The sequence below is a fragment of the Taurulus bubalis genome (genome assembly GCF_910589615.1).
Source record: "Taurulus bubalis genome assembly, chromosome: 19".
NCBI lineage: Eukaryota > Metazoa > Chordata > Actinopteri > Perciformes > Cottidae > Taurulus > Taurulus bubalis.
Genome location: NC_136607.1, coordinates 10091786 through 10109265, shown reverse-complemented (window position 1 = coordinate 10109265; position 17480 = coordinate 10091786). Strand labels below are relative to the sequence as shown.

The following is a 17480-nucleotide window of genomic DNA, read 5'->3' as shown; positions in this document are numbered from 1 at the left end:
AGAATATGAAAGACAAACATATAAAAACAATAAAATAAAAATACTGTTGTTTCCTTAAGTTATCAGAAAGCAGAAATGATCAACCAGTAGAACACAAATATAGCAAACACACAAACAACAGCTGGACAGAAGCAATAAGCCACCTTCTCAGATGTTAGTGAAAGCAGCACATAGATGACTGAGCTTGTTGAAGGACGTTGTCGGTCTCACGTGATCCACAGCGGGACTGGAAACTCACCTGATCCAGAAGAATCCACAAACACACCTCGATTTAGACACGCAGACGTTTAAAGACGCCACCTAATTACGAAGGGTGCGTTTGATAAATATTATAGGATCAGCCGCAGTGATGGAAGTAGTAGTGAAAGAAGTATTCAGAACATTTAGTTACTTCAGTAAAGTAGCAACACCACAGTATGAGGATACAATAAGGAAGTAGGCCATTAGGCAGAGTGGCTCATTTCAGTATAATGCAACATTATTTTATATTATTGGATTATAATTTGTATGTATTAATGTAAGATGTTATAGGCTATCACTTTAATATGGTGGGGCTCATTCACTTAACTACTTCATCTATATAACAAGGCCTATTTTGATGGGTCGCCTATGAAGAAATGTCCCTTTGTGGGATTAATAAAGTAACCATCTATCCATCTATCCATCTATCCATCTATCTATCTATCTATCTATCTATCTATCGATCTATCTATCTATCTATCTATCTATCTATCTATCTATCTATCTATATATCTACTCATGCAGAATGTTAGAGTCATATTATTGGCCAATATGGGGTAGGATTGTTCAAATTAAAGTTAATTGAAACTGCTTCTTCACTGTTTCATAATAATTCACTGCAGTGGAGTGGAAAATATATGCACAAGTATATGTATGCAACAATCATATTATACACCAGCATTGTACCGTGTAGAAAACTCCACATGTTCTGAATTCAAACATTGATTATTTGACCTTTGTGTCGAGTTAGAGGGCACTACATTGTACACAGAACAAGCACTGAGACTTTTCTCTCATGCTGTAGTTCCTAAGAATCCAATGTATGTAGGATACCATTTCACGTCCTCAAATTCCAGTGGATTAGATTTGGATTATAATTCAAATATGGCTCAGATTTATGCAAACTGGCTGAGGAATTTAGCATCTGCTAACAATATGTTCAGTAAGAGATAGTGTGTATTTCTGCTGTATGTGACTGAGCTTTGTGTGAGTCATTTCCTCCACTTCCATTTTCACTTTTTGGAAAAGTGTAATGATTTTTGTCCACTAACAGTTTGAACATTATCCTTCATATAAGAAGTCAGAGAGGTTACATTATATATTTTTAATAAAATAATTATTAATGTTTTGTGAACAGACTAGACTGAAAAACAACATCAAAAACGACTTAGTTCTTCAAATGTGAGGTGAACAAAGAGATGGTGCTTCACATTTTTCATTTCCATTCATCAGCTACTGGGATAAAGACGTATCTTTAGTCTTCATGACTGGTGTCAAGTGCCTCATTTGAGTTCTTTCTCACTTTAAAGGCTTCATGTAGCATAAATCACATACTCCTTTAATATTTCCAAGTGTAGCACTGGCAGCAAGTTGATTTAGTTTCACTTTGCTACTAATTGAAAGGTTATTTTGCTCGTTATTCTACCTTTTTAGCTTCTTTACTTTTGATGTTATACTCTTTCTTTTTGATTTAATTGGGCGCACTACGGACACATGGAAAAGGCAAGAAATGGTTCCCTCTCAAGCAAAACATCTCACCTGCAGGAGTAGACCTAAGAGCGTGCAGCTTTACAGAATGCTGAACCAGCTTTTTGTTTTGTTTTAGTGCATTTTACCTCTGGCAGTCTGCAGCAGGTAAACAATTAACTGAGCATGAAGAGTGAAGGCTCCGATTCTGTCACAATCAGCACTTCTCATTTGCTGATGTGGAGTTTTAGGCTCCCTTATGTACCCCAGCGGGGGCATAACACCACAGTTCACGACTCAAAATGGCCTCTGAACTGCATTCGCCCTGCTTCTTATAGGATGGACATTGCATGGTTCTCAACCTAAATTGTGAGGGCTTCAGCCCCAGAGGCTTTTTTCAACTTACACTTAGGATGTTATGCACAGAAATAACTTCACCCTGTATTTTCTGGTATCAAATCTGCTTTTTGGGGTGTTTAATCTATAATAATTTAATAATAATACAATATTCATCTTTCTGTGAAACTCAATAGCATCACGGATGAACTTTTAACCAAAAACCTTCGACACTAAAGCTGGAGGCGAAATTTCTCATTCAATTTCCTCAACTCATAAAGGAACATAATTGAGAACCTGAAAGCCATGAAGACCTTGCGGTCTTTTGACGTCAACAGAGGAACAGCAGTGCTATGAAGTTAGCACAAGAGGTCAGTGTCACACCGTATTTCATATGATGTCTGAAACCCTTTGAAGTGTGGAGACTGAAGGTCAGATTCTTGCACGTTGACATATTTTTTACACCATAAATGACTATGAACTTTAATGCACATATCAGCTACTGAGTATCCATACGTTAAGACAAATATCATGGACAACTGGAGATGTAGGCATCACTTAGCTGATAGGAGTTTGTCAATCTTTTCATTATTTGTCTATGACTCATGGATTTGTCAACTGTTTCTACTATTTAACATATAATGAATCTTTTGAAAACAACATTTCATTTTCATATTGAAACCTTTTCTAAATGGACTTTGGTAACACTGAGAGGCAATGTAAATATGTTGCACTATTATATATATGAACATATAAATTAATTTCAACAGCATTTCTCTTTTATTTGACAGTAAAAAAAGAGAAATCCATGTGTACTGAAGTCTGACTGGCCTATAGATATGGTCAAACTCTTCTTATATTTTCTTGCACACAATTTTCAGTTTGCTTAACGTCAGCATCCAGTGTCATTTGGTGGAACTACAACTTAAGTCACTAAGGTATTAACACTGAAATGCAGGTTTCCTTTTGTGGAAACATGAATTAAAAACTGAGTAAACTCAGCAAAAATATACCGAGCACATAAATACAGTAAAACATTATTCATATATATGTGTGTGTGTATATGTGTATATATATATATATATATATATATATATATATATATATATATATATATATATATATATATATATATATATAACACATATAACACAATGAATATGTGTTCTTTTAACTGGACAAAATTAATATTTCTACATCTACCACTGTACTCCAGGACTTGCTCAAACACACGCCCACCAGCCACCCGGACCACCCGCTTCTGCAGGATGCCTTGCGGATCTCCCAGAACTTCCTGTCCAGCATCAATGAGGAGACGACGCCCCGACGCCAGTCTATGACTGTCAAGAAGGGAGAGGTGAGATTTACTAAAAACATGCATGACTTGCGATGAGCCTCATTCTGCTGTCTAGTTTGACATCTGATTGGCATGCTCTTCTTTAAACAGCGAATAGGCAGTATTGGGTAACTGGGAATTCTACATCTAAAAAGGCCCTAACTAAAACATAGTTTGAAGGTAGATGTTTAAATGCATTACATTTAAAGCAGTTGGAAGAATACAGCAGATGTAGAGGATTAGCTGTCATCACATACAAGAAAGGAACAAAATGTGTTATTCAGGCTCTCAAGAGCCTTTCAGCTTCTGAAATGTTGCGGTGCACAGCACCCTCTGGTGGTGTATTTCTGGAACTGTTATCACAAAGCTCAACAATCAGACCAAGAACATCCCAGAAAGGCAATAATATTTTATTCAAAGATGAAGATACAGTATGTATAGAATAATTAATTTAAAGGTCCCGTTTTGTTGCCAAGGACCCTTCATGCTATGACAGAAGAGTGGTATGTGTTCAGTATGTTGACATGCATTTCGGGGAAAGAGACCCCAAAGCTCTTAATTAAATACATTTACACTGCTGAATGCAAAACTGTGAGCAATAAAGGTTCACAACTTAGCCAGGCCCTTATGACAATAATGAGCAAAGACTGTATTGAAACAAACTACAAGTTTAAATATTGTATGTATCAAATATTTATCTTACAGCTTTTCTTCACCCAAACTGTCCTTCAGTTCATTCTTGTTGGTCGTTGAGGTCAAAATATTCACACCAAAAGGGAAAGTACCTCGGTTGTTTTCCTCAAGGTTAAAATGTTATCTTCGATGACAAAAGAGACTTACAGTATGAATGAATGTCAAATCTCATAAATGTGTGGAAAGCAAAAGAGGTGAACATTTCACAGTATAAGACAAACTGAGACATTTTTGCAATTAATTCTCGGGCTAAATCGTGGGCAATAAAAGATCATTGGCGATCATCATCATCGAGTTACATCCTTTAGAAGTACAGTACAATGATGTTATGGAAATTTAAAGCTAGAGTGCCTGTCTCTATTTTTAGCACTCCACAATAAGGAGTACAACTTAATTACATCTTTCTGGAAAACACTTTGGGTCAGCAAAAAAACTAAACACAAAATTAGAATCAGTCAACCACATATGCCCTCCTCTCCTCGCCACTGTACGTGACGATGTGCCGCTGCACCAGACAGAGAAACACATTATATGCATAGTACTGGTCTTAGAAAACAGACACTTCAGTGACATGCTAGTAAGTTAAAAAAGTCCCTTTCTCATACATTAAACACATTAGTGCTGAAGTAATTAGTGTGTGGAAGCAATACATGTTAATAATTCATATTGTGTCAATAGTCTATGTTGGAGACTCATCAAATGTCTTGTATCTATACTTATACTTAAAACATAAGATCAACAAAAGGAAAGAAAAGTGGAAAATGCAAATTTACTGCTTTGGGATCATCTAAAGTGAAACACATCAATACATAGAAAAGTACTTTATAATGAATTTGAAATATTTGCAGAGTGGCCTTCTCGTCCTGTCAAAGATGACAACACTTTCTAAGGTCAACACCTCTACAGATATATCATGCATAGATTTGTACAAAAGCTCTGCAGCTGCACTATGCTTCCATCTCAAAACTTACTTCGATAGCCAGCTCTCAGAGTTCAATGAAGAACAAATAGTTTAAAGGTTTGTTTTCTTTAAGTTATTGTACTATATTTTACAAAATCAGACATAATTCACGTTTTTTTGGTGTCCTGAACATGTCTGCTTTAAAAATAACACCAGAAATAATTACAATACAAAACAGAACATTCACAAATAGAGTTGAAACAAATAAATTAGTGAAATAAATAAATGACACCGTTGAAACTCTGTTCCTCAGTATTACAACGCACAACCTTGCTTGTCCGAATAATTGGAGAGAAACGAACCATTGCAAACAGAATAACACATTCTGTTCTTCTCATATGCATTTGGTAGATCAAGACCTTTAATACTATATTAGTTGTAGCTCTATCAATTAAAAAAAATATAACGCAAACACCAAAAAATCATATCAATATTCCCTTGAAAAATAATTACTAAAAGCACTAGCTTTGCAAAAGAAGAAAATCTAATTTCTCATTGCTATCTTGAATGCAGTAATGATGGATTTGACTGTTCACAAAGCACTAGATCACCAGTTTGTTATGCGTTCTATTGATTGCAGTAAATGGGAGCCGTCATAACACAGGGGAAAGATTGCATCAAACAACTGTGTCTATGAGGGTGCATTTTTTTTTAGAAATAGCTTATAGAGTCATTGCATTGGGAACGTAAACACATGCATTCTCTGAAGTAAACTTTTTTTTCACTCCCCTTTTTTGATTTGGGGAAAACTGTACAGATTCTTCACCCGAAAATATGTTACAAAACTGGGCACTGCTACTCCGAAGCAGAGTGAACCAGACAATCATTGTCAAGAAACCTGCTCTCCTAAAGAGAATGTCGACGTGATGGTCAAGACAACCATCTTAACCATCACCGGCTCCCATGCCCTGTGTACCTGAACGAATTGTCAAGTAAAGACAAGGAGAAACGCATGTGGCTAACTACAATAAAACACTAAACTGTACAATTGAAGCCTGAGACGAAGCATGCGATGACAATAAATGCATGCAGGATAAGAGGCGGAGAGCGGGTTGGGCAATAAGAGCCGAGAGAGGTTCAATGTTCAGGAGGATTCTCTCATGGGACAGTCACAAGTCCCACAACCCCAAACGGAGCCTTAGAAGAGAACAATAAATACAACTGTTGCTTTTAGATCTTAATTTCTCTTTTTTTTTTCTTCTGCGTCCGACACTGTTGTCCACCTCCCAGGGAATGGACACAGGTGCAGGCTGCCAGTATAAAAACTGTGAGTAAAGGTGTGTCGTGCTGTGTGGTTCCTTCAGGCAGCTACCAGCGTGCATAATGACCCCTCTGCATCAGGAAAGAGCCTCGTCTTCTCCCACGTAGGGCAGGTCCACACTCCTCATGCCATCGCCGCTCTCCTGTTTCCTAAGTAACACACCAGAGACACAGCGTTAGTGACAGCGCTGCTCTACGCCTGCCGCCAATCCTGTATCACGGAGCAGAGGAAGGAATTAGATATTGTGAAGCTACGTTGAGGAACTGAAACCAACCATTACATTTTAACATAATGCGAAGCAGCCAGCAAGAAGGAATTGCTGTTGGGTGAGTTTACACATCATACACAAGGGGAAACTCAACAAAATAAAGAAAAGGGAAACAAATGGGGAGAGGAAGGGAACATTCTATGAAATAAGTTACTTATCTATGTCAAAGAACTATTCATTTCCAGGTCCTTTGGATGCTCATGCAAAGTGATTATCGAGATAAAAGGATGCTGCGGGCTCATGATGAATGAGTGACTGCTACTGAAAACGCTACTTTTGTTTTGAGTGTGCCAGACAAGCATTCATTTAATTTGCAGGCGTGTTATAAGTGTGACACTGTTATATTTAGCCGCATTACACATTCACATTTATACACTTAATAAAACACCAATCAACACAATACCTCAAGTGTTGCTGCAAAATTGCATCGACGCCTCTCTGACAGTGTCAAATAAAACTGAATTGCAATAGGCTCATGATATTTTGTCCATCCCCGTATTATTCTAAATTTTTCCACAGATCAGGTGCTCAGAATTGAATAAGCTCTGGTCACTTGTCATGGCCTCGCTAATACAAAGTAGTCAAATTTTGCTTCAGCTAGCTTTTTTGGAGATAATGCAAATGATCTAATAGTCATTTGTCATTATGAACATCCAATAGATTTTTCAATTATGCATTTAATAACTTATTAAGCTATTTAAATGGTTTTAATGACTATAATTTGTGATAAAGTCAGATGGGAGTTGCTGCACTACACACCCCATGCTTCATCAAAAGCGCCATCAGACATAACTCAAACAGCACAGGCTAGTTTAAAAACTTAATAGTTTTGAAAACAATAATGAGGAAAACAGCTGCTTATATCATGCCATGGGTCTTAAAGTCTACTATTTACTTAACAGTACTACAGCAGGCAGGAGATGTCCTAAAGTTATTTACCTTCTTTGGTTACAATGAATGTAGCAGTACCTCACATTGCCTGCTCTGCCTTTCCTGCAGGGCAGGAGAGGGAGAAGAGAAATAATAACAGGATACTTGACAAACATTAGCCGGCTACACTTTATACGAGTATAAGAGAACCCAGCAGCTCAAAGAGAGAATATGGCGGTGACAGCACACTGCGACATCTACTTTGACTCCTAATATTACTGCAAGAGTAAGAGTACTGAGTTTAGAGTCTGTAGTGCGTCTCCAAACCATCCTTACCTGATCGTCGGCCCCGCAGCACACAAACTGCTGCGGTCCTCTTTGCGGCCCCAATCGAAGGGGTTCCCAAAGGAGCGCTTCCTCAGCATCGTTCTCACCATGATCTGAAGAAGAATAGCGAACGATAATACACTAATACAAAAACTATGCTCAGAAATTCAACATCAACACTTCTTAAAGAGTGTCATTGTTTTACTAGAAGCTATAGTCTATCTATATAGTCTGACAGAATAACAGACAGCACTCAAACCATCTAGGACATGCATTTGGGTGAATGGCAGCATGACAACAAATGTGGTGAATTTGAAGGATGGATGAATCTACATTTAAACTTTGTTTTGATAATTCATGGTGTGTCTGTCCTTTTATCTGAAGCACTTCACTGCTAGTTATTAAAAAAAGAAAGCACTGAGAGGCTTCAGATTAATTCTTTCGCAGCATTTGGCATTAACTAATGAAAACTAATGAAAGTAAATCAAAGCGACTAAATGAGTCATGCAGCAGCTCGAGCACAAAGTGCAGAGAGGGTAATCAAGTAGGTGTTAGTGGTGTATGGGGGTGGTACAATGTGACTGACACAGAAAATAAATGTAATATAAGAACTTTTATACCATACAAATGTAGAGAGAAATAATTAGCAATTTATCTGAAAAGCATTCATTCTCAATAGGTGAAATTTGACAGTTTTAGGTTGTTAAATGTAAAACACGGTGATATTTAACTTGAACAAATCAGACGTGGAAATGACTGTTGTTCATTAACAAGTGCATTAACTCACCACTGTAGCCAGGCTGGGGATGTGTTTAACAGAATTCTCCACCTCCTCTTCGGTCACCTCAATTAGCATACAACAGTTGTCATCCTCAGGAGGCAGAGGCTCAGCACCGTGCCTTGTCACCCATGGGTGCACCTGAACGCAAATATAAGGAGAACACTGGTGTTCCTCATCATTTTCATTTTGATTCCAAAGATTCACATCATTGAAGGACTTTCAAACCAAACACTGGCTCTAGACAGGGCCACCGTAGTTCTCCGACACATTTGGCACACTGGAGAAGTTTCAGTTGGTTGCAATCTGCAACCTCACCACTAGATGTCGCTAAATCCTGTACACTCAGGCCCATTTACTCAGACACTTATGTGTCAGGTGGTTTACTGAATTATAAAATGTACTTAAATGCATAGTAATGGGAATCAGCAGCTAAAAAAAAAAAAAAGAGTCCTCACCTTAATCTGTGGGATTGATATTCTGCTCTCTGGATTCTTGTCCAGCATTTTCAGCAACAAATCTTTGAGATCATCTGAGATGTCAGCACTGTTGAGAGAGAACGAATCACAGCTACAGATTAAGTGGCATTTAAATCACATTTTGCAAAGTAAAAGACGAAGTAAAGCCGCCTCTTATTCATGTCAAAAACAGCTGCTGGGCAGTGATTTTGACGAAGATTTGAGAAGCAGAACTGACCGCTCAGGTAACTCCACAGGCTGTGTCTTAATTTTTTGATGAAGACTAAGGATGCGCTCGTCCATAAATGGACACTGTGATTGAAAGAAAGACAAGCAGTCATTCAGGAGAATCTCCAAGACAACAAACACAAATCACAGCATCTACTGTTTCTGTTTTTGCCAAAGCGCACACTCACCACTCCAAAGACAAAGCAGTAAAGTGTCACCCCCATGGCCCACACATCCAACGCCTTCATGGAGAACAAAACAACATGATTTTATGTGAGAAAATTGTTATTTCATTGTATGATGGTTGAAATCCACCACTGTGCAAGCAAAATGTATTATGTCCTCTGAATATGACAACTAGGACAGTATATTCTACATGCAAACTAGGATAAATGTATTATTAATATAGATTTAGCAGCCAAAAAACCCCAGAGGGCACGAGTTAGCCGACTGTTCCTTCACCTTTCCAGAGAAGTTCTTTCTGGTATCAGAGAGCGCCTCAGGGGAGAGGAAAGCAGGCGTTCCCACGGTGCTGGTCAGGAGAGCATCAGCCCCCTCAAACTGGTTACTGACTCCGAAGTCTGCTATCTTGATGTGTCCGTCTTCTCCCACTAACAGGTTAGACGGTTTGACGTCTCTGTGGATGATCCTCTGGTAATGTACTGTTGAAATGGAAACAAATCATTCAAAGAGATTACAGCAACAATATACCATTTGAGTGAATATTCTCTTACAGTGCAACAGAGTCTGGAGAGAGGAGGTGTTAAAATAAAAAATCATACCTTCTCAGTATTTTTATTTTCATTTGTAAACAAATCAGTTGTTGGCTTATTGGTAAAAATAAAAATGGTGTGGTTCAATGTGCAGGGATCTCTGGCACGCTGGCAGTGCACTTAGAAAGGATGTTGGATAACGTTTCAGCTAATACAGCCATCAAACTGTATTTATTAAACTAACTAACGAGCCTTGTCCACTTACCATTACTAATAAGGAAATCAAAATGAAGGTCCTGACAGTTTCAGTGTCCCTGGTGCAGAGGCCTACCTCTCTCTCTCTCTCTAGTCTCCTAGACGACACTCTGTGCAAAACCTCTTCTCCTACACTGAAATACATTAAGAGCTCCTGAGCTGATGTGAAATGAGCCTTGAGGGTGGCTCGAGTCAAGAAAAGCACAGACGAAGCACTATAATGTCGTGGTAGAATTGTGGGATGAGGGCAGATCTAGATACAAACAAGCTTCGTCTTCAGAGACATTAATTGTGCATGTTTTCTTTTTTATGGTTGATGAAATTCCAATACTGTGTTTTACTGCACAAAATACATTATTTAATTCTCCCTGCTTCTAGCCATTAACGTGCTGTTTCTATAAAGGTGCAGGGCTTATATGTTGTAGTGAAAAACAATGCCACAGTGAGTAAAATATGATAGGTATAGATATGCTTGTGCAAAAGGAGGTTTGGAAGACTCACAATACTCGATTCCCCGGAGCAGATCTTGGAAGTAAAAGCGTGACTGGTCCTCACTGAAAGGTTTATCTGACGGCACCTCCATCACAGCCCTGAATACATAAATACATAAACACAAACACACACAATTAGCAATCATAACTAATGAGATGGAGCTCATTCCAGTGACACAATCATTAACATAAAAGAGGCTTAGCTTACCCTTGCTTGACCAGCTCAAATACTGTGACAGAAACACAGATTAGGTTGATGAAAGCTTTTCAGTTACAAGGACACAAACAAACTAAAAAAAAAGCATCTTTTAAGTTGGCTTTTAAATATATTGCACGACTGTGTGTGTGTGTGTGCGTGCATGTCTATGTGTTGTTCTGAGGGCTGACTGTCTGGCCACAACGTACCCATATACAGATGGTCCTCGCTGGGGTCATCCAAAACCTGGCACCAAATGACAGAGAAATGGAAATTAGTGTACACACACACACACACACACACACACACACACACACACACACACACACACACACACACACACACACACACACACACACACACACACACACACACACACACACACACACACACACACACACACACACACACACAATCATCATCTTTTGTATGCAGCCAAAATAAATACACGTGCACAGTTTTGTTGTATTTGAGGCTCTTTAAAGAGCCGGGAGGTTTCAGTCATTGCTTCCTCTTTGTGTGGATGTGTTTGAATGAGCAAAATGCAAACATGAAATGTGAAATAAAGCATGCTTCTTTCCAAATTGTTCCATAAGTGAGTTGGCAACATGGCTCTGTTGCTCTTTAGAGAGAAGAGGCGCAATCAAATTGTTTTAGCTTGAGTAGGACTTTTGTCACTCAGATACGATGGCCCTGTTTTATTATTTGATCTAATACCTGCACTTGTTCTCCCTGAAATTAAAGCCAATTAAGTTAAAAATAAATCAAAATGTATTAACAGCACCTACCTCTACTAGTTTCACCACATTAGAATGATCCAGCTTTTTCAGGATGGCAATCTCTTGATAGACCCGCTCCAGGGGCCCTTTGGGCTGAGGGGGGCCCTCAGGGGCTGCCTTGGCTCCACGAGGGGGGGGTCTCCCTGGCGGAGGAGAGAGGGACCGGGTTTCAGAATTGGTGTACAGTGTTCATGTACAACTGGAGCGTTGTGCTCTCTGCTGTTTCAACCATCTGGCTCCAGACTTACGTGGGAAGCCTGCCTGCCTCATCAGCCTCTTCTTGGACAACACCTTCATTGCCTACAGGAGAAAACAGCAGATGGATTTGGACAGAGGGGGTGAGAGAGAACATATGAACAGAAAGGTAGACAAAAGAGAAGAGTAAGACACAGCAGAGGGAGGTGAGGCATATCTGATAGTGAACCCACTCACACACCCACAGATGAATATCCCTGCGTCTATAGATGTCTCTCCTCACCGTGAGCATCTTTTGTGTATTTATGACTACCGACCAGCGTCATCAGCAGAAAAGATTTTAAAAGCTGGACTTGTAAAAGTCCATTTAAATACAAACACGCATGTAATGTACATTCCTTCCTCATAAATAAAACAGCTCAGTAAAACAGTGTTTTTCCTTTAAAAAACAATTAAACTGGAGAAGTGGGAAAACAGCAATAGACACAAAATAAAAGATGCTTTCAAACATCTCATCGAACGACTTATTTTTGACTGCTAGATCTTAGAACATAAGTATGTGTTCCTTGCTCCGCCTTTGATTTGTCTGTCTCTGCGCGTGGGTCTTGAACAATTACCGAAGCTAAACCATCGAGGCGGCGTTGAAGAAAGAGCGCAATGTGTGACAGCTACATTGTTCGGTAGATATTGTCCCTCTTCTGGGGAAATATACTTTAATAGCTTAATGCCATCTGTCATTATGGCAATGATATAATCAGTGAATGTGACATGTGGTGCTTTGTCACTTGGGAGGAATATTAAAATAATCCCCATGTCATTGCCTGTCAACATCATGCAGCTTGATGGGAATTGCTGCAATAATCTCGAACAGCAAAAATTTCAAGCGGATGTGTTGTCACAGTACTCAGCGAGGCACAATTAACTGGAGACATGTTCATGACATTTCAGATTCACATGAAATCACTAAATGTCATAAAAGGGTTTGACAATTATGAGGTATTGGATAAATGGAAATCACATCTGTATTTTGTGTGCGCAACAAGAACTCACATAGTATGTGTTGTCGTCCTCGTTGTAAGCCAGCTTGACAACACCATAGGAGCCCTGGTTTCGGGAATAAGTCAAATAGAACAGAAGCCATTAAAGTGAGCTTGAGCAGCTGTCATTCTTCATGTGAAAATAAATTATCACACTATGTGCGAAGCAATCTAAATAAATACAAAAAACACACGAGAAACTATACACAAACATACACACACAAAGGGACGTGCGTGGGCTGACAGTGTACACTGGAAGAGTACCAGCTGCTTCAAAGTGAGAACAGAGAAATTCAAATCATCTCTCCCTCTCTCTTTCATTTTTCATTTCAGGCTAATTAAGGAAACTGGATCTGGTTTATGCTATCAAGCTCCCCTGCACGCGCACACACACACAAACACACACACAAAGGAAATGCAGGATAAAAACTAGGCCCAATTAGTAGCCTGTGTGTACAATTTCATGCCCAAAAACAGAGAGAGAGAGAGAGAGGGTGGGGGGGGGCAGGCTCTGTTCCTGCTGGGGGAGCAGATTGGAGAGGCAGCACAGTGCTCATCCTCCTGTCCCCGAGATGATCTGATAACAGGAGCCTCTCCAGCAGTCCTGAAGGGCTCTAATAGTCTCATCGGAACACAAAACCACACACATTAACATGTCTATCTTCACACAGAAACTCACAGCAGTCATGCACATTCTGTCTTATGACCCCCTACAATCTGAAGCGTTCACACAAGTACACAAACACACACTTGAATCCACTAAGCCTGGCACAACCCTTAGAGAGCGCTATTTATACCAGCCTCTCGCCCAGCATCCAACTCTTCCATGGCCTGGGAGGTTACACAGAGTTTGGAAAATGAGGACAGCCGGGAGAGGGGAGAGCAGAGAGTTACTGCGTGTCCTCGATGATGTGCAGCGTTACTTGACAGACATGCAGTAGGCGGCAGGGAGAAGGACATGCAAGAGTCAGTGAAAGGTTACACGCAGTGAGCTGTCTCTTATGGTACCTTTCCAATCTCATCTTTCAGCTTATACTGGTTGAGTTGGACGCAATCCTTGAAGAGAAAGAGAGAGAGAGAGAGAGAGAGAGAGAGAGAGAAAATTGTTTATTTTCTAATTTAATCACAGATACCAGAGATACATCAAAAGCATTCTTACAAAATGTGCTCTCCCTAAAAATGCCATATGAAACCCTTCCCATCAAATTTCCCTTCAATTCATTTTTCCTTTTTACGTTTCCATTTTTAAGTGCAGCATTTTGCACATCCGTGTTCCCAAGATATGCCTGATGTCTTCCAACTGGCGTCACCGTTTCTGTGTTCAATCACTGTCCCAGGTTGGAGATTTGAGAGGTGGGATGTGCTTTGTAGTGTATTTTGTAGTCTTTAGGGGAACCTGAGCTGTATTCTATTCTTGTGAGTGTGGATTTGAAACAGTGAGTGATAGGAAGGAACACATTGAGTGGTGAGAACAAACTGAACCCGGCCTACAGAGAATGATTCATGCAAACACCGAACAATGTACTGACTAACCAGCTCTTCATAAAAAATACATGTTGAAATGAAATGTATTTGATTGTTGGTCTCTGAACTGGATTATTAAAAGACCAAGTGGCAAAGTTCCACCATAAGAGGATATTTTTCTAAATATGTCACCTTTTTCATATCTAAAATTGGTGATTCAGTGAAAGCCAAACAAGGCTATGAATATAATACAGGACAGCCTCTGCAGCCCATAAGAGAGATTCTATCTACATTTACAGGTACTAGGATCACAGCTACTGTCTACATCTACTGAGACCGTCAGACCTTACCTTTGCATCCACAAAGCTCAGTCTTAACCAGTGAGCTGCTGCTTTTAAGACAAATGCACATGTAGTTCTGCTTACTTTCAGTGGTGATGCTGATATTTTGATAACTAACAGATGATCAAGAGGAGCGCTGGCCTGCCTCTGTGTGAACATTGGTCAGTTTGGTCATTCATGTGTAACGCTCCTTCAGGGAATAAAGTGGTCAGATGGTGCAGAGAGCATTATATAATCACAATTAGTATCACACTGGCAGGAGCCTCAAATTAGCTAACTTTTCTAATTGCTTGACCGACTTGGTTTCATTGTGATTATAATATCTGGGACAGATTTTAAGCAGCAATATCAACTTCCCCTTAAATTTCAAACTCTTAACACAGGAACCGTGTTCGCCTCAAGGCGTGACCGTACCTGGAGGTCTGTGATGGAAACACTGTGGGATTCCACAGTGGGCCGGCGGGGCAAGCGTGGAGAGGAGTGGGGCGACGTGATGGGAGAGTAGGGTAGTGACGGGTAAATGTGACGCCCGTTGAGTCCCGGAGAGCTGCAGGGGGATGTTGCAGATTGCGAGCGCTCCTGCAGAGACAGTTTCCGGTCTGACATGTTTAATCTTCCCCTTTCGGGGAGCAGAGCCTCTGACCGGCCAACCGTGTGGGACAGCAGGTCGCAGGAGGGAGTCCGGAAAGCTGCCGACACAGAGGAAGCTGGCTCGGGCGTCTCACAGCTGTCCATTTCTTCTACCTGAGTTGTGATACATCACAATACATTAACAGTAATACCTGTACAATATAACACAATCCAATATAACAGAGAGAACATTAATACAATTAACTTGGTTGACTGTGTCAGAATCATGCTCATGATCCCTAAATCCAGATTTATTTATTTTTTTAAATATGCATGGGCTATCATGTTAAAGTAAGAATACTTACTTCCTACATGGTCTTAAAAATATAACTTCAAAATGTTGATTTGATAAGTCTGAAAACCTCATTTAAAAAAACATGACCGTGTATCATCCATCATGTGCCATGCAATTATTTCATTCTGCAGAAGCCCAAATATCCAATTAGGCTCCATATCTGACACATATAGTGTTTCATCTCACCTCCTCCTGCGCAGCCTCTCCAGGTGGCCTGCTGGGTTCGTACTCCGTGACCACGATGAGGGACTCCATGGGGTCTGGGGAGGGCGTCTCGCAGTGGGCGTTCAAAGGCGGAGAGGGACAGCTGCACAGCAGATCAGGCAGAGGTTGTGAGGGCTGTGCTGGGGCGGCATGACCACAGGAGGCTGGTGGTTCAGCGGTGGGCCAGGGGGTTACATGACAGGGGAACATGGTGCCTCTTCACAAAGACTGTAAACCACTGCTCCATCAGATGGGAGCCGCGGGGGGAATTGGTGCCTAAGACACAAGAGCAGATTGCAGAATAAAAAAATACATGTGGAGAACAATTGCACAATAGCTACCCTAAAAGAGAGTACTACTCTCTTGAATTCATATTAATAACAGTGATATTACAAGCCCCTGCCTCCGCAAGCATCCACTACACCAGCTTGTGACTCTGCATCCTTCTTGGTGTCATCAGACGCCAACTCACAGAACCAACAGTGTCCAACAGTGTCTCTCCTCTGGTTAAATGTGTGTCACAACAGCATTTACCCATCTCACCATGGAAGATGTCTTCGAACTAATGCCCTCGAGTGCAACACTTGTTCTCGAGATCCTTTGCCCTCTGAGCCCTTTAAAAAGGAAACTTCCCCGCAAACGTTTTGGTGCGAGTTGCTTAGTTTTGGAGATATTGGCTGTCAAGATGTCTGCCTTCTCTCTAGTATAATGGGACTATTTGGCACTTGGCTTGTGGTGCCAAAAAAATACAAATCAAAAACTCAACAGCTATGTCTCTTTCCAGAAATCATGACCCAGTTACTCAAGCTACATGTAAGCAGTCCTCACAACAATACAAATATGGATTTACTTATTTGATTTTTGGGTGAACTGTCCGTTACAGGCCAGTCTGACCTGCTACCGTCCCAGTCCAAAGTTATAGAGCATGCAGTTTACTAACAATTATCTTGATCAACTTGAGGAAGTTGAAAGGTAACACATTTACACAGACTAACTATAATGTCTGCAAACATAAACAAATATAGATTAATGACGCTCCTGACAGATCAGAGTGCACCTGGCGATAAGGTTACTCATTCAGTTTGTGATTTTGTCCTTAAACCTGGAAATGAGTTTGCATTGCTGCGTTTCCGTAACCTGTAAGAAGAGTAAATGTTTGCTTGCCACAGATTGTATTTTCTGCACTAATCCAAAATCCAAATTCAAAAATCCCATTGGCTTTTTGTCAGGGGAACCAGAAGAATGACTTCTGGGGTCGGCCTCCGAAAATATGTCGTCCCAAGACCATATTCAACACCAACATCCTGCGTTAGTGCATGAAACAAACACTTCACATAACTGAGGGAGGCCTTAACAAATGAACAAATGTTATGCAAGTAGGAAGAACAATTATTTATAAACCACAAGCCTATACTGTCTTTACTTTCCTGATGCCTGGTGAATTTCTCTCTGTTTTATGCAGGAACATAAATCAACTGCGACATACCTGGCTTAATTACCTTTGCACACAGCTGGAGCACACAGTGTTTGACTGGCCAGCAGGAACCACGTTGTGGGTATAATGAAAGCGTGTGGAAAAAACAATCAGAGATGCTGCTCACTAGCTGTGAAACATAAGGAGATACAGCTCGTTCTGCAGAATCTGGACTTGTTCCAC

General features: G+C 40.2%; 1 protein-coding gene across 1 annotated transcript; it reads right to left on the bottom strand.

Moving 5' to 3' along the window:
- Positions 1 to 6370: 6370 nt before the first annotated feature.
- Positions 6371 to 16033, bottom strand: camkk2 (calcium/calmodulin-dependent protein kinase kinase 2; the record flags this gene model as incomplete). The annotated part of the gene is made up of 17 exons (XM_079235432.1): positions 6371 to 6443; positions 7502 to 7555; positions 7769 to 7872; positions 8547 to 8678; positions 8996 to 9083; positions 9234 to 9307; positions 9412 to 9465; positions 9686 to 9885; positions 10693 to 10781; positions 10891 to 10912; positions 11088 to 11124; positions 11667 to 11800; positions 11906 to 11957; positions 12903 to 12956; positions 13898 to 13945; positions 15109 to 15438; positions 15806 to 16033. The coding sequence occupies 17 exons, from the start codon at positions 16031 to 16033 to the stop codon at positions 6371 to 6373; spliced, it is 1773 nt and encodes a 590-aa protein (XP_079091558.1).
- Positions 16034 to 17480: the final 1447 nt, after the last annotated feature.